Genomic DNA, 24,252 nt, shown 5'->3' with positions numbered 1-24,252 from the left:
AGAGGAAGATGTATTCAACTAATATTTTTGGAAAGTTGAGGATCAAGTGTTTACAAAGATCACATACCTTGCTTTTTGTGAAATGTTACACTGTAAAGAGCATGGTTTGCAACCTATTTTATACTCTTCTCCATTCTTATTGTTGGGATCCAAAATGTTCATGGAAAACATTTAGACAGCTCCATCCAGAAACTCTATCAGCTCATGTTAATGGACTACAGAAAAGTTATGCTTCTTATTTCCTATGATAATTATTTGCTGACAATTTTTTTGCTTCAACCAGAAATTAATATAATTATTATTTATCAGAATTATTCTGAACTGTAGAAGTTATTTATTTATCTTGATATTTGTTGTTTGACATAAAGAATTATTTTCAAAACAGAGGTGAATATTAAAATTTTGAGAATAAGATATCAGTATATACGAGTTATTATATAAATTATAGATTATGATTAAGGCTATAGCACATTCCTATCTACAAGGATTAAAATGGGTGCTTTGAATGGATGTGCCACCAGAAAAAAATCGTCAATTTAAAAAATGTTATACTGCAAAGTCAGATATTTGAAACAATTGATAAACATAGCCTGGAAAATCAAAGTTTTCCCTTTACCTTGATCCAAGCATTTCCTCCAACCATTAACATAAAGAAATTAGTGATTATTCTAGTACATATCTAGAGCTGTACATGACTACTTGCTCCACCAGTGATGCATTTAAAATTTATCCATATTGAAAAACTCCCAACCATGATTAATAGCTTAGTTATCGATTCGGAAGTGGATGCGGGAAGTGAATGCGGGAAGCGGGTGCGGGATGTGGTATTTTTTGGGGGGGGGGAGGGGATGCGGATGTGTATGGATGCATGTGTGTGTGTGTCACTGTGTGTGCATGTGCGTGTGCGCATGCGCACAAAGAAATGAAAAAAATATACAAAATTAAAACATTTGATAGTATGATACTTGTAACTTCACCAACACATATTCACTAAGATTATAAACCATATCATATACATCTCTGTTCATGATTCAAATGCAAATCAGCAAATCATCACAATTACAAAATCAAAATATAGTTCACCATTCAATGTTTATCAATCCGAATCTGAATCATATGGATTCGCAGAAAAATCCTAATCATCTCTTTCAGGATTGTTTTAGGACTTAGGAGCAAAAAATAGGTTGAAAGATGTATTTCCTCTTGTGCTAATAAAGTGTTTTGAGTGGCAACAATTAAGAAAACGGGCTTTTCAGCTGTCTGTGCCTGTGGAGGCTGCTGGAGACACTTGGATGCTCGCGGAAGCTGGCTGGAGGCAGGTGGAAGCCATGAAATGGCTTCCAGCTGCCCCTGCTCCCGAATCTAATTCCGCCTCTGCAGGCAAGAAGCCCAAATTGGTATCTAAGATTAATAGGCTAACTATGTTGGAAAAAAATGGATTTTCTTTATTCCATTTTGCTTCTTTAATGCTTGCATTAAAGGGAAACAAAAATTTATGCTTAATTTTGGCACAAAATTAAACCATTTTTCTCCTTTTCGCCTCTCTAGTGCCTGCATTAAACAGAAGTCCAGTTTCAGTGAATTACACTGTAATATACATAACCAGGATATAGATTTTTTCCATAATTGTCTGACTACGAAAATATTTCCTTGATAGTTAAGGCAATGTTAAGAAATAAAGTGGAAATTCTCTATCTATGAGTAATATTCTATGTTTCACTTCATTTCTTCTCTATATATTATATTCTTTATGAATGAAAAGTTTGAAATGTCCATTGCAAAGGGGAAAGAAAACTATGAAAGCCGAGACTGATGATGAGATCATTTTGATCGATGTGTTCACTGCTGAATAATCTAATATAGTCTCGTAGTTATTGGGAAATTTTGCTTCTATATGATTGATAGAATTGCTTCACTAAAACTTAACTGTTTCTACATGCTTTTCCAAATTTTCAGGACAAATCCCTCAACAAGGTGGCTCCTACAGAGATGGCAGATTTAGAGGGGTGCATTTATAACATAGACATAACATTCAGATATCATATGGCAGAGATTTAGTTCAACCCTAACGTTTTGGGCTCAAGCAAACCTTTGCAGACTACAGGGTTTACTTCTAAGTTTTTTTTTTTAAATTAAGAAACATAAAATATTAAACATAGAAAAACAAATGCAGCAATCCTACCGCTGTTATGCTATTTTGGAATGGTTTTGTTCTGAGTTTTGGTTTTTCCATTTTGTCACCTTGTGTTTGGTGTTCTGGTCAAGATGAAAAAGTTTGACAAAATGTTTTTTAAATCTAAAATTTATTTTCTATTAGTAAAAATGTCTTGTTGCATGAAGAAAATATTGTTGTTAATTGGGGGAAAAGGAAAAGACTTTGGAAGAGAGGGAGTCGACAGAAGCAAGGAAGAGAATAAAAAATACACAGGGAAGAAGCAAGTGAAGGGAATGATGTAGCAGGCATAGGCTGTAAAAACAAAAACCAAGGAAATCTAAATCTGAAGGTGTCTAGGATGTAGGTTCATCGAGCCTCCTTGGATATTGAAAATGCCAAGTTTAGAAGTGTGGCACGGAGGAAAGAGCTAAAAAAACAGCAAACTGGGTTTAAGAATAGAAGGAAACCTACAGTGGCAGGGGATGTAAGAAATCAGAAATAAAAAAGAACACAATGTGTATATATACAGGGTTGTGTATGGTGTAAACTGGCCCATGTTGAGGCCATCTAAAACATATATTTTCATATTCAGATTTAGTGGAAGAAGCTTGATTCCAGAGGAGTATTCCAATTTGTTTTAGCTTGTCAGTTGCAATTAAAAGTCTCTCCTTCACCCGTAAACAGGCTATTTTGTAATTTGGAATCACAGATTGAAACCTAGCGAAGCTTGTATAATTTTTTTTAAAACTAATCTGTCATATGTTTGTGTTCATGTTAGAATGTGTCAAAGCCTGTTCACTTGAAGAATGCTGATAGATTAAATTTATTGGTTCATAGTTTGCATAAATCGGTATCAGAGCAGGTCCGATTGCAATTGGGATTGAATTTGGGAGTGTGGAAGGTAGTCAAAATGGCTTATAAAGGGTGAGGTCACAGTGGAGGAAGAGGAGCTAGAGGCTTGGAGCTGGAGGTTGTGGATATAATAAGAGCATGCACAGCTGAAGCAATGAAGGGTCTTACTGCGTAGTTGGATGTCATGGAAGTGGCTTAGAGAAGAGATGTACATGTGGAAGACAATGCTGATGATGAAGAAGAAGAGCAGACTGTTGAAGGAGGTGAAGAGGTGAACCAAATGGGGCTTGAACTGGGAGAAGGTTCATAAAAGCCCTCACAAAAGTCAGTTCTAGACCTGGACTTGAACCACTAAGTTATAAAGGAGAACTGAATGCTGAAGTATTGTTGAACGGGATGGCAGAAATAGATAAAAAAATTAATATGACATCGAGGAAGATCAGAAGGTGAAATTTTGTGAAAATGTCATTTATGCCAAAATTTAGTAAGCAATAAAATTTCACATATAAGTTTGACAATAGATATCATGCCTTTCTCTAATCCATATTCTGTTGAGCATAAGAAACAGTTGAATAAACATTTGTATGACTTTAAATAAAGTAGATGAACATATGAATCAGATTTCTGATCAGAACCCAATAAGTCTTCTGTATTAAGTATACACGAAGCAACTGATGGAAAGAATAGATGGAAACAATGATAATATTTGGGTATGGTATATAGTGTTGAAGACTTGTTATCGGCTTGTAACAGAAGGGTTTTTTCACGATATGTGACATATTTGACATGGCAGTTGGAATGACTTCATCATAATTCCTTCCTTCAAAATATGTCGCATTCCAGGTTCATCAAACATATCATAATGTTTCTAGATTCAATCAATGTCAAACTTGTGTGCCCTTCATATGTGGTTGTCAAGTTCTGCATTCCAAGTCAGCATTCAAAGTCTGAAAAACAACTGATGTCAGAAGCAATCCATTTAATGGAATGATACAACTTCAGCGATTATATGAATGGCTCAAATGGCACTAAAACATATTTATAATATGCATATAAAACCAATGCCATGTTAAAGTTGATATGCTTGCTGTCTCATAAACAGCTAGCGATGGGAAATGGTGTCATGTCTTTTAAACTGTTAAATCTGATTCGCTTTGCAAACCCGACAAAACCCATTCAATTAAACTTTGTAACAAATAAAAAATGCGAAGATGTAAGTATCGAAGACAACTGACGGTGGTTAGATGGTTTTGGAACCAACTCCAATTTGTTTCGACTCAAACTCTGTAACTGAATTTCTTCATTCAAACGATGTGTGGTGTGGAAAAACAATAAGATGTTGCTGATAGAAGTCAGTATGTATTTCTGAGAGAATTAATATGCTCAAGCTTATAAAAACAATAAACAGATGCAATTAGAGATTTGATATTCTTGAAGAAAATCTGAAGCAGGCTTTCAGTTGAAGATATTTGGCAAGGTGGTTTATTTGCTAAGACTGATGATTCATTGATCTAGATACAGCAAGGAATTCTGGAACTGGTATTGAAATTCTGACTTACACATTCAGATGTTAATTTTCAGTGACATGTTTATAACTGTAACCAAAGTCTTTTATTATGATTTAGATCAAATCTGATATTCTATGAATTTGTAATCAAACACAAGTAGAACATGATAATACTAAATTTAAAGAGTTCATTTCTGAGGTGATAGAATCTGATTATAACAAGATCACAGACAGGAAAATCAGGAAATTATTTTCAAGAGTTCACACAGAGTTAATTTGCAGATTGGGTTATCATTATTAGAGATTGAAATTTCTTATTAAATGTAGAAATTCTTATCAGTTGTTCATGTCGTAAAAGAGGCTAAGCTTATCAGGATTATGTTATTCACTGAAGTATAGCAATGCTCTTGATCTTAAGACAATTGAGTTGGTGCTCTGAATTGTATTTAGTTTGTGTCTAAAGAAAGATTGGTTTCTTGATTGAGTAGGTGCTCATCTTGGCAAGAGTTGATGATCCTTGTGGTTGTAGTGCTTAAACATTGTGACTGGATTCGGATTTGTGAGGCTGGATTAAGACAATAGATCCTAGCAGCATAGCTCACCATGGTTTTCTCTCTTCTTAGGTTTCCACGTCATATCTTTGTGCAATATCTCTTTTCTTGTGGTACTTCTTCTTTATCATCAATTTGGTAATTTAACTTCAACAAGCAATAAGGAAAATTGATTAAAGCAATTAATGGAAAAATTGAAAATTGTTAAAGCACTTAATTCAACCCCCTCTTAGTGGTAAATTTGTGTTCTACAAAATTTGCACTCACTAAGTTGCAAGGATATGCTTCTTTATGGTGGGATCATTTGCAAACAGATAGACAAAGAGGAAGAAAGAGAAGATCAGCACATGGGATCGAATGGTGAGAAAGATTAAGTCCAAATTTTTGCCAACTAATTATGAAATTAATTTGATGAAGAAGCTTCAAAATCTGAAGCAAAGAGAAAGTAGTGTGGAAGAGTATATGGAGGAGTTTTTCAGGTTAAGCATTTAAGTTGGTCAAATTGAAGAAGATATTGAGCAGTTGCAAGATATTTGAATGGACTACATCCATCCATACAAGATAAAATCAGCTTGATGAATATGCATAGTATGGAGGAGGCTTACCAATATGCCGTGGACGAAAAAACAATTCCCGAGGCAAGGGCAGACTCCCACGTTGAATAGGACAGCCAACAAATGGAAGAGGATTCCAAAATAAACAAGAGGAAGCAAGCATGTCAAGTGCACAAGGTAGGGGAAGAAAAGAATTCCCAAGAGGAAGAGACTACTCACATGGAAGAGTGTCTTCTGGAAGAGGAAGAGGAAGAGGAAGAGGATTTACATGTTTTCTAATGTGGGGAAACTAGACAAGAGAGGAAACAAAAAAGAATCTAATGTGGGGAAACTGGATAAGAGAGGAAACGAAAAATTCTTTTTTATTTCTCTTCATTTTTGCCAACTAATTAGAAACGGGCTGAACATGAAAAGGAGCCCATTAAACACAGAGAGTGTCGTAGGTAGAAACTGTCGTCGGTGTTTCTGTAGCCGACAGGATGATTGTTGTCGATGTTTCTATAGCCGACGAGGTGATTGTCATTGGTGTTTCTGTATTCTGTAGCTAACGGGTAAATAGTTTGTAGCGGACATAATGTTCGTGGCCGACGGACTCCTTTGGGAAAGTTCGGTGGATAGTATTTATATCCCGTCTGGGATCATTGTAAATCATCATTAATCATTGATCTTATATCTTATGAAGCATAATGTAATGTTCTGGCATATGCGAATAATCTAAGGAGTTCTGCAGTTCGTAAATGTTTACCGTACAGGTAAAATAAATCAATGCATACAAACAATGGAAATACGAACAGCAGAACTCCTTAGATTAATCGCATATGCCAGAACATTACATTATGCTTCATAAGATACAAGATCAATGATTAATGATGATTTACAATGATCCCAGACGAGATATAAATACTATCTGCCGAACCTTCTCGAAGGAGTCCGTCGGCCACAAACATTATGTCCGCTACAAACTATTTACCCGTCGGCTATAGAATACAGAAACACCGACGACAATCACCCCGTCGGCTACAGAAACACCGACAACAATCATCCCATCAGCTACAGAAACACCGACGACAGTTTCTACCTATGACAAAGAGGACCCTGAAGGAGAGTTGTGTTGAGAGGAGTTTTGTTGAATCTGGAGATGAAAAACCGGAATCAATTCAAAGAAGGAATTTGTTTCAAACAAGGTGCAAGGTGGATGGAAAGTATTGTAAGGTGATTGAGGATAGTGGTAGCACTGACAATATTGTATACAAAGAGATAGTAAGCAACATGAAATTGAAGAGAATTAAACATCCCAGTTCATATACAGTCTCATGGTTGCAAAAAGAGCATCCAATATTAGTGAATTTTACACATTGGAAACTACAAAGATGAAGTTATGTGTGATATAATGCCCATGGACACTTATCATGTTCTTTTGGGCAGGCTATGGCAATTTGGTAGAAAGGCTATACATGATGGTGAGAGGAACACTAATACAATCAAGAAGGATGGGAAGGAGTATACTTTGAATCCATTAAGAAATAGAGAAGAGGAAGATAAGTCAAAGGTGTATTGTGTTTCTAGAAAACAATTTTTGAGGGAGTTCAAAAGAGGGGACATATATCTTGGTATGCCAAAGGAAATACAAAGCTTGTTGGATGAATATGCCATTTGAGTTGTCAAATGCACTAAGCACTTTTATGAGATTGACGAATGAAGTCTTGAAGCCTTTCCTTGGTAAGTTTTTGATTGTTTATTTAGATGATATTTTGATATTTAGTAAGTCAAAAGAGGAATATCTGCAGCATATAAGAGCAGCCCTACAAAGGCTAAAAGAGGGAAAGTTGATGGTAAACCTGAAAAAGTATAGTTTCATGAGAGAAAGATGATTTATTTGGGTTTTGCGGTTTCCAGCAGTGGTTTGAAAGTGGATCCAGAAAAGGTTAAAACCAGTCTTGATTGGCCAACACCAAGAAGTATGTTAGAAGTAAGAAACTTCCATGGATTAGAAAGCTTTTAGAGGAAATTTATTAAGGATTTTAGTACTATTTGTGCTGCACTCAAGGAAACAATGAAGGGGAAAAAAAAGAATTTTTTTGGACAGGAGCAGCTGAGAAGAGTTTTAACATCTTGATGAAGAAAATAACTGAGCAGCCCATGTTAGCATTTTTGGATTTCAATAAAGTGTTCCAAGTTGATTGCAATTCAAGCGGGATAGCAATAGGAGTTCTAAGTCAAGAGGGGAGACCTATAGCTTATTCTAGTGAGAAGCTAAATGATGCAAAAAGAAAGTATTTTGTGTATGATCAAGAGTCTATGCAATTGTGCTAGCATTCAAGAAATGGAGACACTAACTATTTCCCAAGGAGTTCGTGTAGTACAATGATCATCATCCATTGCAATTCATTAATAGCCAAGATAAGCTAAATTAGAAACATATGAAGTGGGTTGAATTCTTGCATTTGTTTTGAAACATAGGGGTGGTAAATCAAATAGAGTTGTTGCTGCATTAAGTAGGTGTTTTTTTCTTGAATGAGATGTATGTGAACGTAGTTGTATTTGACTGTTTGGGAGAGTTGTATAAGCAAGATACTGATTTTAGGGAAGCATGGGCAGCATGTAGGAATCCCATTGGACTGATAGAATTCCATGGTTGGAGTATTTCATACAAGAAAATAGCTGTTTAAAGGAAAGAGATTGTGCACATGTCAATGCTCAATGAGAGACAACTTAATAAAGGGAAAACATAGTGGATGTCTAAGGCAGGGGTCCCATGGGAGGGGGGAGGCGGGGGCTTGGGCTCTATTTTTGTGGAACGGGAGGTTCCATGATAAAACAAATTGGGGGGCTAAAGGTTTATTTGGAATCTTTTTCTACAAAATACGAGCCCCAACTTTTTAGCTCTCCCAATTTGAGCAGGTGGGAAAACAATTGCTCATTATTTTTCCACCAAAACTAAATGATAAATTTGAAATCTTAGGCTGATCTGCACTCTAGAATTCATGGGAACACCAACTTCCTTAAATTTAGGACGTAAATTTTTTTAACTGAAACCAACTAAAAAATCCATGGGACTGCTCACCTTTAAATATTCCTAAACAATCACAGCAGCCACCCACTCGATTTTGGAGGCAGCCCCCTTCCATGGTGATGGAGCCTAAAAATTTAGGTCTCCATTTGTGAAATGATGTCGAGAATTGATGATATCAAAGGATTTATAAGCATGAATAAGATTACTAAGGTAACCATTACCAATATTGAAAGTACGAGGAGCCAAACTCACTGTTTGAATGAAGTGGAAATTACTATCAATTTGCCAAACTTGTTGAAATACTATGAATATAAATTGAAATAATAATATTGGCAAAGATGAGTAAAGCATATGCATCTTGCATAATGTCTACATAGAAATAGTGATACATGGATACACTCAGCAAATAGTAAAATATTCTACAGCATATGGTCATCATATTGGAGATATGATTCACTCAGTCGGTGAAATATATGTTCTCTTCAAGGAAATATCTTGTCCTAAGGATTTCAGACCAAGTCCTAATCAAATGCTTGTTGGGACTGACATAACATTTAGCATTTTAATTACAAATCACATTTCTGGCAAACATATACGGGGTCATGTATACAAAAGAAGAGGCACATGGATAATTTGAAGAGCATCAGTATCCCAGCCCATGGCTCCCTGAGTATATGAAATTGTTTGGCAGAATTATTAAAGGATATAGTCACAGATATATCATTGAGAGCATCAGATTAGTATTATATAACCACATAAGAAACAGTAGCTCTATCACTGCTGAAGCCATACAAGTGCAAGTATTTATAATCCATGTTTGGGATATGGTTACTGTAAGCAACATATCAGACATTCATCATAATACGGAAGTTAATAATTCATATTAAGTATTCCAAAACTGTTTCTAAGCATTGTGTGAAGAAGATTCTGTGTCTATCACAGGTATTAGAAGACACAACACAGTTCAAAGTACATTCGAAAATACAAGTCATCCTGATGAAACAATGAACAAACAAATACACTTCTGAAAGTTGTCATATCTTACAGGACCCTTCCAAAAAAGGATGTTTACCTATCAATATTCGATGATCTGTATCTAACGATGCTTCATGTCTCTTGCAGGTATGAATAAATATATGAAGAGGGAGCACTGGCTCAAAAAGGAATGCAAAGTGTGAACAATAGTGATTGGGTTTGGACAAACCGCTAAAGAGCAGGCGAGGAAATACATTCATTTCTAAACAATTTTCACATGATTATCATAACGTGCCTTTCAGAGTCAGGCGGCAGTCTGCAGGAGTAGTTTTGGAGAATTATATTATCATACCCAATGAAGAAATATGCACAAGATGAAATCAATAGGAAACGCAGGAGAGTTGCATCTAGAAAAAACTCTATTTCACAAAAAGAGTTAGACAACAAATAAGTCTGAAAGTGTCGTAACCAAGTTGCTCAAAACTCACGGCATTCTATTGCGCACCTCTCAATCAAATTGATTTGAAAAGAAATATCTTGCATATGGGAAAAGACACACGAGCAATCTCCAAATTTCCATGGACAGACTACGAGTGTCTTCTCAAAGCCACTCCATAACTTATACCCAAGATTAAATGAATCGGGTGATATTATAAGTTGAGTTTTACAAACTATATTATAAATTTTATCCCTAAGCATAATTTGAAATAGATTTGCCAATTAGTTATTTGTTATGAAGGGTCACGTTGTTGTGAGGAGAACTTAGTACCCTTTCACTGGCTATAAATATAGATGTAAAATCAAACAACAATTCATATTGATATTCCTACAAATTTTACATACCCAAGTTATACATGTGCACTTTGATATTTTTTATTCTTTCATTGGTAAAGAAATGAAGTTTTGAACTAAGCCTGTAGATTGTGGATTATTGAATATATTCATATGCGATTCTAGAGTCAAATTGTATTGGATGGATCATCCGTAAGGAGTGTCTCCAGTACAATTTTATTTCCGGCATGATCAGTAAGAAATATTTATTTTATTTTATTTGCATGAAGCTTTAGAGTTAAAATATTATATAGTTTTGTCCTTTATAATTATTATTTTAATTTTATAAATAATTTATATGATAGATAAGTGGACATGATCAATTATAGCATTTTAAAATTGAACATCAGAGATATTGAGAAATATTTAATTGTTCCTGAATCTATGTCTAGTTTGTCTCCGAACCACAGGAGTTAAAGTACATTCCAGACTGTTTTAAAATTGCATCCATAAATTTGATCTATTGCATCTTGATTACTAAATTGTTTATAATTAATGTGCGTAGAATTTTATGTTTTAAACTTATAATACTGACTCTATCACCCTTTGGCATTGGTCCTTATATTTTTCATGATTCGCAATCCATATACTAGCAATTGTTTCATCTCTTTCCTTCGAAGAATTAATATATTCATTTGTTGCAATCATCTATAATAATTACTTTTTAAAACATTCATATATTCATTTATTATTATTAATTCATTATTTGCAAATTTAAAGTTTTTTATAATTCTTGCCTTTAGGAAAACTCTCATCGCATTCGCATTCTAATCGATCTACTATAAGCATCCTGGGCTTAAGTCTTTTGTTCAGGATTAGGGACACCTGCCTTGGTTTTGCAGAGCCAGAAGCACAGGGGATTTGGATCGTATCGATCAATCCCGTCAAGTTGGCCATACTCGGTGGATATCCCAGCATCGAGTTGGCAAGACTTGTAGGATTCCAATCTACGGTTTTAGGAACCAACACATGGGACCCCAATCGAAGTGGACATTTTGGAGTGGACAAAACATTAGCACAGCTGAATTCGAGTTATTATTGGTCAGGAATGAGTGCAGATATAAAATGAATGGTGCAGGGATATAGATTGTGCTAGTATACCAAAGGAGTGAAGAAAAACAGTAGATTATACCAGACATTGCCAATATTGGAGAGACTGTAGCAATGCATTAGTATGGAGTTTGTTTTGGGGCTGCCACAAACACAAAGAGGTAATGATTCTGTTTTTGTTGTAGTGGACAGGTTTTCAAAAATGGCTCATTTTACACCATGTAGCAAATGTATGATGCTTCCCATATAGCTACATTGTTTTTCAAAGAGATAGTTCATTACATGGATTGCCTAAAAGCATTATTTTAGATAGAGACAAAATTCGTTGGTCACTTTCGCAAACATTGTGGAAGAAAATGGGCACAATTGAGATTCAGTTCAGCCTACCATCCCCAAATGGATGGTCAAATAGAAGTTGTTAATTGGAGTTTGGGATTGTTGAGGTGTTTGATTGGTGATAAATCAAGTCAATGGGATTTGATTTTCGCAAAAGAAGAAATTCTTATAATAACTTCATCAATTGAAGTGTAGGTAAGAGTCCATTTCAAGTGATGTATGGTTTCAGCCCAAGGAGTGTGGATGAGTTGAGAGATAGTGAAGATTTGAATAAAAAAGTGTTGTTGCAAAGGACTTTGTTGAGTATATCCGTGATTTGCACCAAGAAGTGAAGGAAAACTTGGAGAGGAATGCTACAAAATATAAGAAACATGCTGATCAGCATAGTTGGATACAAGAGGTCGAAATTGGAGAGCTAGTAATGGCTCATTTGCGGAAAGGAAGAATTTCTCAAGGTACCAATAATAACCTGAACTAGAAGAAAATTGGCCATTGTAAGGTTTTACAAAAGTTCTCATCAAATGCTTATGAGATTAAATCTCGCAAATGACAAATAATCCTTTGGTTCGGTAAAGCTAGATCATTATAAGAATGTGACAATATTTCATCAATAATAATGTTGTATCATCTTGAAATTCTAGATTGACCCTGATCAATTATAAATGTAGCTGCATTTTGGGAAGAGTTTCACTTCTATACTAGGAAGGGAAAATAGAAAGGACTGTAAAATGTCATGTCAATCATAGTAACGCGAATCATGGTGATTCACGCGATTCAGCGATTCAATTCAAGCCAAACGATTTTTTGTGAATTAATGAATCAAATCAGCGATAAAGGGTTTATGAAATAAGTTACTAAATTTTGAGGATTTTTTAAATTTGCCGATTTGTGGCCAATTTGATTCCGATTCATGGCTGATTCACGATTCAATTCAGCCTTGCCAATTCCAATCCGATTCCAATTCTCATTACTTTGTCAATTATATTTAAATATTTTATAGCCATTGTGAATTGTTGACAAGGGATTCCCAATTGATTGGTCATGAACCATGGAAAACATATATGCTTATGTTAGTGCATTACCACTCTTAGGTTGTGAATAGACAACAAGTCCTGAATGAGTTGTGGAGATATGAAAGAGCATAAAGGATTCAATGATACAAATTGGAGGTAACATTGACAACATGATGTACAATGCTTGCATTAATGAAACCTTGGCTAAGGTGGTACTATGCAAATGAGTAGTAATCATCAGTCACTAGAACTAGTAAGGCATTGTCTAGCTAGGAAGGTCATTCTCATACGAAAATAAGTCTAAAGGTTATTAGTGGCTATGACAGTTATAAGTTCTAACACGAAGTCTCAGATGGCATGGAAGACTCGATCCCATTTGTGCACCTCTTGTGTAGGGCTAGCCCACTTCTGGTAGGAAGTCGTGTGAGAGACTGCTAAGGTTGAGATTGTAAGATCAATAGTTGGGAAGTAAAACCTATAATGCTACTCTTCCTCCTTTGGAAGCTGTCAAGAGTTCATGCATAAGAGAAAAAAAGAACAAACCATCAAGCTTCTCCAATTCTATGGTTGATGTATTGCTTTTTCAAAGAAAAAGGTAATAAGCCTAATATATGTTTATATACAAAGATAATTTTGAAGATATATTTACAAAAAGGCTCTTATAAGCCAAATATGCTTAATGCATTGCTAGTTAATTTAGTGAATTAAATCTCTTTTTCGTCATTAGTGAAATAGAATTGATTGTTAAATTTATTTTCATGTGAAGGTAGTTAATCAAGTAATAATATTTTATTCTTGCAGTTAGTTAACGAACTTTCTAGTTGTTCATGTTCATGCGAATGGGAAATTGTTAGTTAAACTCATTTTCATGTAAAGGTAGTAATGATATCTTATTCTTTCTATTAGTTGACCAGCTTTTCAGTTGTTCATGTTCATGTGAAATGGGAAGTAGATTCTTTACATTATTAACAATGCAAAGTAAAGGAGATTATTTCCTTGAATTGTTTGTTATTTGATATTATTTTTCTAGTAGATAGTTTAGTATGTTACAATAAAGCTAGCTGGTAGAAAAGAAATATGAAACCACACAATCCATGGCTCATCAGCTCCAAATGATCTTCTCTAATACTACATTGATTGAACTTTTCCCTCTAAAACTTTTTCAATTCGAATGGGCCCTTGGGAGGGAAAAAAATAATAAAGTGGCCACAATTAATATGTATTTTTTAAGTTCACTAATGTTGATGTCTAACCTAAAAATAATGATAAACAACAATAAATAAAAGAACAAAATAGATACAAAAGACAACTTATCCTAGGAAAACCCTTCAACTTAAGTGAAAATCCTAACCACACTAGAAAAAAATCTCTTTTATTAATAATAGAAGTTCAGGTACAATGTTTTCCACTTGATATAGTGCATAATCACACGAAGCAATCATATATGTATATATAAATATATATATTGAATTGAGAGGCTCTTCATATCACAACTGAAGGTCTCTTCAATTTCTAAAAGAAAGCCTCTTCGATATTCCAAACATGCCTCTTCACATGTTGCATATCTCTTCATATAGTGAGACACCTAGCACATGCTGAGTGCCACACTGTGCTCACTTAATATGACGGAAATAGCATCATAAATATCTTCTTTTAGCTGTTGACAACAATACAAAGGCATTATCCCAATTTCAACATATAGCAAAATCTGAAAAAAGATGTCTATTGCAGTTACAATCTTCAACACTCCCTCTTAGCAAGAGAGAGATCTTTGGTATGGAATGTACACATAGCTGCAACCAAAATGTCAATAATAAATTCTCCTCGCATAGATTCTCATTAAAACATTGTTATCTCAGCACAACATTATTCATCATAAGTGCATAAAATTAAAGTCATGGAGTCACAAACATGACTTCCATCATGCCTACTCGCAGAGGGTGGTCCATCATACCTACTTACAGAGGGTGAAAGAAGGGATTGTTAAATACCAAATTTGCAACTTATTGCAACTTTAGAGTTTCAATAATTTGGCATAACATGGGACTCAAATTCTGCATGTGGGATATGCAATGTTGAAAATGAGACCTTTAGATTCTAGGCCAATTCCTATTGAATAATCACCTAATGCTCTTCAAAACAAACTCTAAAGACTTGATAGGAAAAAGGGAAAAGATGTTGCAGAATACCAACAAAAGCTTGAAACCTTAAATCTAACTTAACAAGTGATTCACCGAAGATATTGACACAAAACATGCAACTGACTTCACTACATAACACCCTTTTTGATGAGCTAAACACTTCTATTCTGTAAAGGCTTGCATAAATATTTCACAGTGAGGTCTTGAAGAAGAAGCCGAGGAAAAGATACGTATTCACTTAACAATTCTAAGCAACGTAATCAACGCACACTGCAACCTGAACGCACACTGCAACCTGCAAACAAACTTACACTTTTGCAATTTGATAAGAGTTGAGACAAGGCAAAAGGAATTCTAAAACTCACTAATTGCCCTTATCTATCACACATTTACACAAAACTGCAAAAAGAAAAGAAGGTTTATAATCAATCCAAATTTTGTTGCAAAATGATTCAGTCCATATATTGAGTATCCAAAGTTGAGTTGCAAAAATGTAGAAATATACCAAGGACACAAGAAAATGTCACAAAAACCTTCCTCTGCATAATCAGAACTAAAAAACAAACATGAGTCCAAAAGACTAAGTACAAAACCCCCTGGGGTCAGATCCATGAAAATAGTCTCAAAAATAGAAGTCAAAACCACCAAAAATGATAACTAACCGCCTCGTAAACTCCACTGAGTCATTATGAACCCCATGACTCATGTCAAACTGCCCATAAAGTGCTCCAACTAGCCATAAAGACCCCCAAACTGCCTTGGCAAAGTCAAATTCAACCTTTAAACAAACTCCTAAAAGTATTCCTTATGTTCTCAAACCAATCTAACCACTTAGTAAAACACAAGCAACCCACTTCTTCATTAGGACTTTATCAAACTAGAAGACCCCTTCTTCCCCCTTGATCAATCTCCATGTGTCATTAAGGATGAGTCATACGGTCTTCTCACTTCTAGTTTCAAAACATTATTGTTAATTTTGCATTGAAAATTTAATATTGCTTAATTGACTTATAAATTATCAATATAAGCAATATTAATTACAATAAACTGATGCAAAACTAATATAACAAAATATACATTAAAACCCCCAAAGTCTTATTTGATCGGCTAAACATATATTGCTGATGAAATATCACAAGGCAAACTCAAAAGAGAAACACCACTTGGCTAGGAGAAGGCAATGTGGCAAACCCTACTCCAAGTCTTTGTGCAACCCTAAAATAAAAATATCCATTATATTTGCCATTTTGCATATCCTGGAAATGAAAGAAAAGATGAGCGGTCGCTATTACAAGGGTTTCTTTGGAAATTCTGCAGCCTTCATACGCAGCTTTCATGGCAAGATCTAGGGTTACCTTGCTATCTGGACGGCCATTTGCAAAGGATTCTCTGCCTCTTTGATCACTTATCTTTGTCGTTTGAGGGTTTGCTGCGAATTTATACCACCATTTGCAAAGGTGCCTCTGTAAATTAGTAGCAGTTGTTGGAGCTTCTATCACATCTCCCTCCATAGATTTTGCAGGCAACTATAACAGCTCTTTGGTGGAAAACTAATGTATTTTTTGTTGATGGCTTCTTTTGTTGTCTTTTACAAACACATTTTAAGCTCGAACTTGGAGCTTTTCTATTGTTATTTCCAAAGATCTTTTGTGACTTCATTGTGGACAACATGACAAGATTTCTAGGCATGTCTGGTAATCACCATTTTCTTTCACTACTCTCTTTGCTTTTTAAAGACAAATCTGAAAATCTGATGTCATTTTTGTGAAGGGTTTTTTATGGAAAATCTGCTGGTAACCAGCTCTCATGATGGTTCTTTACTTTTTTACTTCATTTTCCCTCTACATTGTAGGTATTTGATTTGATAAATCACTACCCATCCAATTGTTCTCCAATTGCATGTCATTCCTCTTATTTCTTTCATCCTCCTTGAATTCCAAGTTTGTTAATTTTTGCCATTTGAGGATTGTGGCTATAGGGTTCCTGCATATTTTCTTGAATGTGTTGATTCTCCGCCGAAACTTGCACATGGGTTTTTCAAGAAGGGTATTCTGGAAACATGCTTGAATTGGGTAACAAAAATCATGAAACTAGTTACCAATGTTACCTTGGTGCACACACCCAGGGTAAAACCTCGGTGCACCGGATGCGCATACATCCTTGATGTGGGTACATCACGCACCGCCACCACCGCTTGAGCAACGCCGCACTGTTTGGCACACCCGACGGGTGCGCAAGTGCGTCTTGAGTGCAAGGGTGTGGGGGTGCATGCATGGGTGCGTGTTGGGTGCTTCCAGGGGATGCGCGGGGTGTGTCGAGCACCCATGTTGACAAGTCAATTTTTTTTTTTTTTTAATTATATCATCTTACCCACAAAGTACTCTAGTAGCTCTAGTAACAAGGACTTCGGTTTAGGGGGTGATTAGAGAGTTCCCACCCTTACATTCTCATCATTGACATTTTGTAGATTGTACTCATTTGATATGGTCATGATGCATTATTTGATTGTACTATGTATGATTTATATTTTTTATTTATCATTATCATTGTGTTTGAAACTTTGATGTTATTAATGTTACAACTTACTATGAGTATGTTACTAAGTTCAATGGTTATTGGTTATGAAGTTTCAATTTTGAAGTTTGAATTTGTGGCTCGTGGATTGCATTTCAGTTTTCTAGATTCATTGTTCAACTATATTTGGTATGTCATATTGAAGTATCATTTCATAATTAGCATTTCAAGTCATATATATATACTATGCAACTCCCCCTCCCCGTCCCCCTCCCCCCTCCCGCACCCCTGCCGCCACACCCCCACCATCCCCAAATTGAGGTCCTTTTTTTTTCCACACTCGAAACTCGTCCCGACGTCCCACCGCACCCCCACGCCAGTGTAACACTACTAGTTACATATTTTCCTTTCATTCATTTAACATCTCTATGACTTATGCATTATGGGTTCTCCTAATAATTACAAAAACAACAAAATGGGTGAACTCTATTTATTTCTGAAATTTACCATGTTGACAGCTAACAACAAATTTCTTTTGAAGGTGAAAATTTATCTTCTTTCATGCTGAATTTTGTGTGGATTCCATACACATGGAACATTATATCTCTGTAGCTGACCACTATGCACTTTACTTTTCTCTTTGATGTTGCTGTTGTTGATGAAAATCCTATGAGATCAGGAATTAGAGATTTGAATCTACATTTTGTTTCTTTATTTGTGAATTCTCATTGTTCTATTTAACATATGAACTGTCAATATTATATCTGTGTAGCTGCAATTTGAGTTGAGACCATCTTCCTCCCTAAAGCTGGCATCTCTTACAAACAGCCCGTGCATCCTTGCTTCCAATGTATGATAGCATTTGAGATGTCAAACTGTCTTCCTTATATTTTCATGAATCATTACATCATAGAACTTCACTACACCTTCAAAACTTAGGTATACTATTTGCCAACTGCAGAAAAACTTCTTAAATAGATGTTTTGCACCTTTAACAGTTTATTTCTTTCTCATTAATCTTCATGAATAGATGATTAAATGCACTGTCTGACATTATTCAATCTGATGCATACTTTGCTACCCTGAAAGAATTATCTTCTCACACTATAATCTTGCTGATCTCATGCACATAGAAAGAGGAAAAATAACCTTTCATTGTTGAACTCTGTTCCTGTTGCCAAAATGTTTCTTTTCCTTTGCACTTGCACATCTTAGATGTCTTTTATTACTTGTTATTGTAAAACAAAAGGCTTCAAACTGAAATAGCTTGTCCCTTTAATGTCTTCTATTATGATACAAAACTTGCTGTAATTTTCTTGTTGTGAGACTAAAAGGTTTTATAAATGAGTATATCTCTTTAATACTTCTATTGTACTTTTGATCAGCTTTCACGATCCTGTCTCTTATAGGAACACCAGGCTCAATCACCCTTGTGGGAGCCTACAGTTATATCCCCATACCTATAAGGAATAGGATGTTGCACAGGAAACAGACATGTTAGAGAATAAACCAGGATTGGATGTAAATGTATATGCGGGCAAGGGTAGAATGGTGAGATGTGTTGGCCATTGCTTAGATCTTTGAGATCTAACCCGTCTCTGTTGTACTTGCAGGATTTGGAGCGGAAGAGTGGAGGGCAGGATGGTGAGAGCAAGCGCTCGAACAACAATTAGCAATGCGACCAGTCATTCCAAACAATGGCTAGCACCCATGACCCATTTTACTTTCTTGTTCTTTACTTTTTTGCATTTACATTTCATGCATATATCAGATTTTTGGTTAGTTTCATGGTCTGTGTGAAACGTTATGAACACTTAATGAATAAAGTTACATTTTTCAGAAAAGATTGTGGTATATATTTTCTCTATGTGATGCTTTTGCTTTTTTTCAAAAATGTAACTTGAAAGCATGAAATGACAAGTGTTTAACATAACTAGATGCATAATCATAAACATTTTATTTAGCAGTCAGTCTAACAATCATGGCTTTGTCAATTTTGAGCCAGTAAGCGAAAAATGAGTAACAATTTTGGCGACATCTGCTATATGTCTTCCTGGTAGACATCACAAAAACAATAGCCTGAACACTTCCATTGGGTAACAGAGTCTTGAAAACATGCATTTTAGGACCTGAGAACATAGTTGAATGATTTGTGTGCTGGCTGATTGGATTAAGTTGGTGTGTATGAGAAAATTCAATGGGGTTCATTGATTTGACACTCATTGGGCTTGTTCATATGCAGCTATGTGATCCAACCAGCAAGTACATGAGTACTTTATCTTTGTTTTCTACTATGTGGATCAGTCATAGACGTAGGAATGAGTCTATTGGATGTGATGACCTATAGACTAGTTTGAATTTGTATAGCTGATCCATATAGTAATAACTTTACCTTTCCAGATTTCAGATTTGAACTTTTGACTTGTGATCAACAACCTTAAAACTTAGAATGTGTTCAAAACACTTAGGGAAACCAAAAACCAAAATCTAAAAACATTGATAACCACTTATTTGAGTATGCTAGGATGAATGCATGTGTAAAGGTTAAACATTAGGTATGCAGGTCAATGGTGTACATGGTAGGATGACCTATTCTCTTGTATATGCGATGTAGAACCTTGACATGAACTAACTCTAGGATGAATGAATATTGTGTTGTCAATGTGACACACTAACAAATAACTATGCATCAGCACTTAGGAAAAACAAAAACTCTAAATTGAAACAAGACACCAAAGCAACCTATCCTAATATGTACAAGTAACCTTGCAAATCATACCTCAAACAACATTTTAAGGTGAATACCATTGACTAGTATTGGCAACAAATCTCCTTCAATAGTTGATAATTGATAAGTATTGTGCTCCTTACATTCTGAAATAACAAACGAACCTCCCCAAAAAGAATCAAACTTGGTATTCTTCCTCGGCCTGCTCTTTAGTTCATCCCACTTGAGAACAACATCACCCACATTGAAGTACCTTCTTCTTGCTTTTCTGTCAAATCTCTTCTTAACTTGCATTTGCTGAAACTCCATAGCCTGCATTGCTTTCGAACTTTTCTCTTCCAACTCCATCAACTAATAGCGCACTTGCATAGAATTTCCTTCTTCAAACAAAACCAGCTAACTAGCAAGATCAAGAGTTGGCAACTCAATTGAAATAGACAACTTGGCCTCTTTACCATAGACTATCATGCAAGATGAATTTTCAATGACCTTCTTAGGAGTGATCCTGTCAACCCATAGGGAAGCCTTCAGTTTAGAATGCCAATCATGCTGATTCTTGGCAGATTTCTCTTTAGTATTCAGATTAGATTCTTGTTTGTAGATTCAGCTAATCTGTTGCCTTGTGGGTAATAGTTAGTACTATTGTTGAGATAAATTCCATGCTTGAGCACCCACTAGGTTACCCTTAAACCAACGAAAGAAAGTGCATTATCAGAGATTATGGAATCAAGAATTCCATACCTATGAATAATATCATCATAAAAATTCAGAACGACGGTTTCATAAGCATCTTTTAGTGCTGTTGCTTCTGTCCAACAAGTAAAATAATCAAATTCCATGATTATCCACTTATGTCCGGCACTACATAGAGGGTTGATAGGTCCTATGAAGTCAACTCCCCATTTAGTGAATGGTTGTTCTGTTTTAATAGGCTGCAAAGGCAAAGCTGCAAGCCTTTCTTTGCCTGAAAACAAAGTGCATTTCACACACTTTTTGACATATGCATGGCCGTCTTTAATAATATCCAGTCCACATGATCTTAAATGTTGTAGTTCTAAGAGAGAAGTTACCTCCCGAATGCCCCTCATCAAACTCGTGTAATACTTCTCCAATCTGATCTGAATCAATGCATCTAAGAAATACACCACTATGGTCCTTACGATATAAAATATCATTGATTAGCACATATGGGATGGATTGCAGCCTATAGTACCTTCTTTTAGCTTTATCCAAACTAGGTAGACATTGACTTGTCTTGAGAAAATGGACCATATCTTTCAACTAGCTTGTTGGTCCATCATTATTATTTGCCAATGCGGTACTAGGGTTGTTTTAGTTTATTCCACCTCTGTACTTGTTCACCACTTAGCTGTTCACAAAGCCCTTTACCTCTAAAAAGCTTGGTAACTTCATTGCTTACATCATACTCCATAACTTTAGTTATCCAACCTGCCCTTTTCTCACTTAGATCCTTGCCAAGTAGAAATTCCTTGACACTTTGATGAGATACTCTCAAATGGATTTTATTTTGGGACAACAAATGTCTAAATTTTTTCCAACTTTTAACAACAAGGACATGCTTTTCAACAAACTTGTACCTTTGCTCATACTCTTCCAAACCTTTGCTGAAAAAAGTGATTGGTTGTTCCAACTTCTGAATTTTGCTAGACCAGCATAGTAGATATCAGTTCACTTCCTCCATAGGCATACAAGATGAAGTCTCTTCTGAGATCCGAATTCATTAAAGTGGAAGCTACTGCTAAAGCTTCTTTGATTGCTTGAAAGTTGTTTTTGCTTCCTTAATCCAGCTAAAAACAATATTTTTCTTTAACATGGTTGTTAATGGCTTCAAAAAATCTGCAATATCAGGCAGAAAATGCCTCACAAAATTTATCCTTCCAATGAAAGATTGCAGCTCCTTTTTTTATGATATGGTAAAGGTAGCTCTAAAATTGTTGCAACTCCCTCGGAATCTACTATGACACCTTGCTTCAAAACAGTATAACCCAACAATTTACCTTCATGCATGACAAACCATAGTTCCAAAAATCACGACGATTCATGCGATTCGGCGATTCGATTCAAGCCAAACAATTTTTTGTGAATCGATGAATCAAATCAGCGATAAAGGGTTTATGAAATAAGTTACTCACTAAATTTCAAGGGTTTTTTTAATTTGCCGATTCGATTCCGATTCATGGCCAATTCACGATTCGATTCGACTTTGCCTATTCTGATCTGATTCCAATTCTTGTTACATTGCAACAAAGACATTTTTTAAGATTGAGAGATATTCCAAAATCTACAGCGTTCAAAAATTTGTCTTAAATGACTAAGGTGATCTGCTGACTTTTTTGAATAAATTGCGATGTCATCCAAATACACTAAGACAAATTTGAATATGAGGTTGTTGAAGACCATTTCCATTGCCTATTGAAAGGTTGCACCTATATTAGAAAGAACGAAAGGCATCTTTCAATAGGCGATGGTTCCCCATTTGGTTGTAAAAGTTGTTTTCAACTGATCTTCCCCTTTGACAAAAAATTTATTATATCTTGAATAACCATTCAACAATGAATACCTCTCTGAACCAAAAACATACTGCAGGATCTGTTCCATAGAAGGTAATAGGTGACTATCTTTTAGAGATGCCCTATTAGGATCTTTGAAATCTACTCCCCATTCTTCTTCCTAACCGGGACAAGGTTAGACACCCAACTAGTGTGTTTGATGGGGTATATGATGCCACTCTCAATCAACTTCATAACTTCTTTGTGCATAAAAGGCTCTAGTTTGGGGTTAACTAGTCTTTGCCTTTGTCTAATTGGTTTGGAGTTAGGTTCTAACTCTATGTTATGGTGAGCAAGTGTTGGGTTAAAGCTTTTCAGATCCTCATATTTCCAAGAAAATATGTCACTAAACTCTTCAAATAACTCAACATATGACTGTTTTTCAAAATCTGAAACTACTTTTCCAAACTTCAAGTCTTACTCGGTTCAATCTCCAAATTTGCATAGTGTTCTTGTCGAATCAGCAGGCTGGTTTTATTCTTTTTAGCCTGATCATCTATATTGAACACTCCAAAGTAACAAGTCTCTTAGGCAGCTTGTTAGATTTAAGTTGCACCATTTGATCTTCATTATTCTGTTTCAACCTATCCTGATTTGAGGCAGCAAAAATGTCCTCTACCAGAAATTGCAAAATCTGTTCATCACTCTCAAAAACTTGTCAGTTCACATTATCGTCAAGAATTGAAGGTCTAACAATAATTTTAATATGCTGTTGATTACACCCGTTTTTAGCATTGTTAGGAATATCAAACTGAGCTCTTATAGTAGCCAACCAATCAGCATGCTAATTCAGTTTTCTAAGAATTGCAACAATATTGAAAGCTGCAAAATCTTCAATAACATCCCACACTCTATGTTTGTAGGCTTTCAAAGTGTCATTTTTAATAGAAACCAATCCCCTTAGTTGATTAAGTACTAATTCACCATCACCATGAACCTTCCAAAACATTAATACCTCTCTTTCTTGCCCATTACTCAACCATTCATACTCTGCTATATTGTTAGTGCATGAAAAATGGAACCTAAAGGTGCATAATACTTAACTCCCTCGGGTGACACTAACATCGTACCTCCACCAGCACCATGTTTACTCCTAGATCCATCAAAAAACATATTCCAAACCTCATTTTGTTGTTCAAAATCAACTTCTGTTACTTTCACCAAATTTGGCATAACCAAACCAGCCTCTTGAAACATATAATTACCCATAACAGCATCTAATACTAAATCACTTTTAGCATGATGATAAAATTTTTAGCTCATTCATCAAAAAGTATATCAAGAATTCCAGCAGTGGATGTATGTGAAATAGGGGTGTAGAATGGTTGTCAATGCACAATATACAGAGTAATATAACATGGATTCAATAGTAACATCAAAAAATTCATTACCAGAATACCAACTGGCGAGGAAATATTATTATTTTATTGATTGCCAAAAATATGAGTACATCAATCATAGT

At 35.4% G+C, this 24,252-nt stretch overlaps 1 protein-coding gene across 10 annotated transcripts in view; it reads right to left on the bottom strand.

Moving 5' to 3' along the window:
- The window catches only part of LOC149569361 (uncharacterized), a 99,805-nt gene that overhangs the window by 32,071 nt on the left and 43,482 nt on the right, over window positions 1-24,252 (bottom strand). For 2 of the 10 annotated variants that reach the window (XM_089822077.1, XM_089822076.1), the window contains exon 11: window positions 963-1,551. The exons of 7 other annotated variants lie outside the window; for them this stretch is intronic. In XM_089822077.1, coding sequence (XP_089678203.1) covers window positions 1,420-1,551 — 132 coding nt within the window. In that variant the 3' untranslated portion in view covers window positions 963-1,419. Of the gene's footprint in view, window positions 1-962; window positions 1,552-14,500; window positions 14,631-24,252 lie in introns of those variants that run through there. One more of the 10 variants, XM_089822078.1, reaches the window with a different exon arrangement.

This window comes from Cupressus sempervirens, chromosome 3 (assembly GCF_028749045.1).
Source record: "Cupressus sempervirens isolate cs-2001-9-10 chromosome 3, ASM2874904v1, whole genome shotgun sequence".
In the NCBI taxonomy this organism is placed as follows: Eukaryota; Viridiplantae; Streptophyta; class Pinopsida; order Cupressales; family Cupressaceae; genus Cupressus; species Cupressus sempervirens.
Note: the sequence above shows the minus strand (reverse complement) of the source record. Positions and strands in the feature narration are given on the sequence as shown.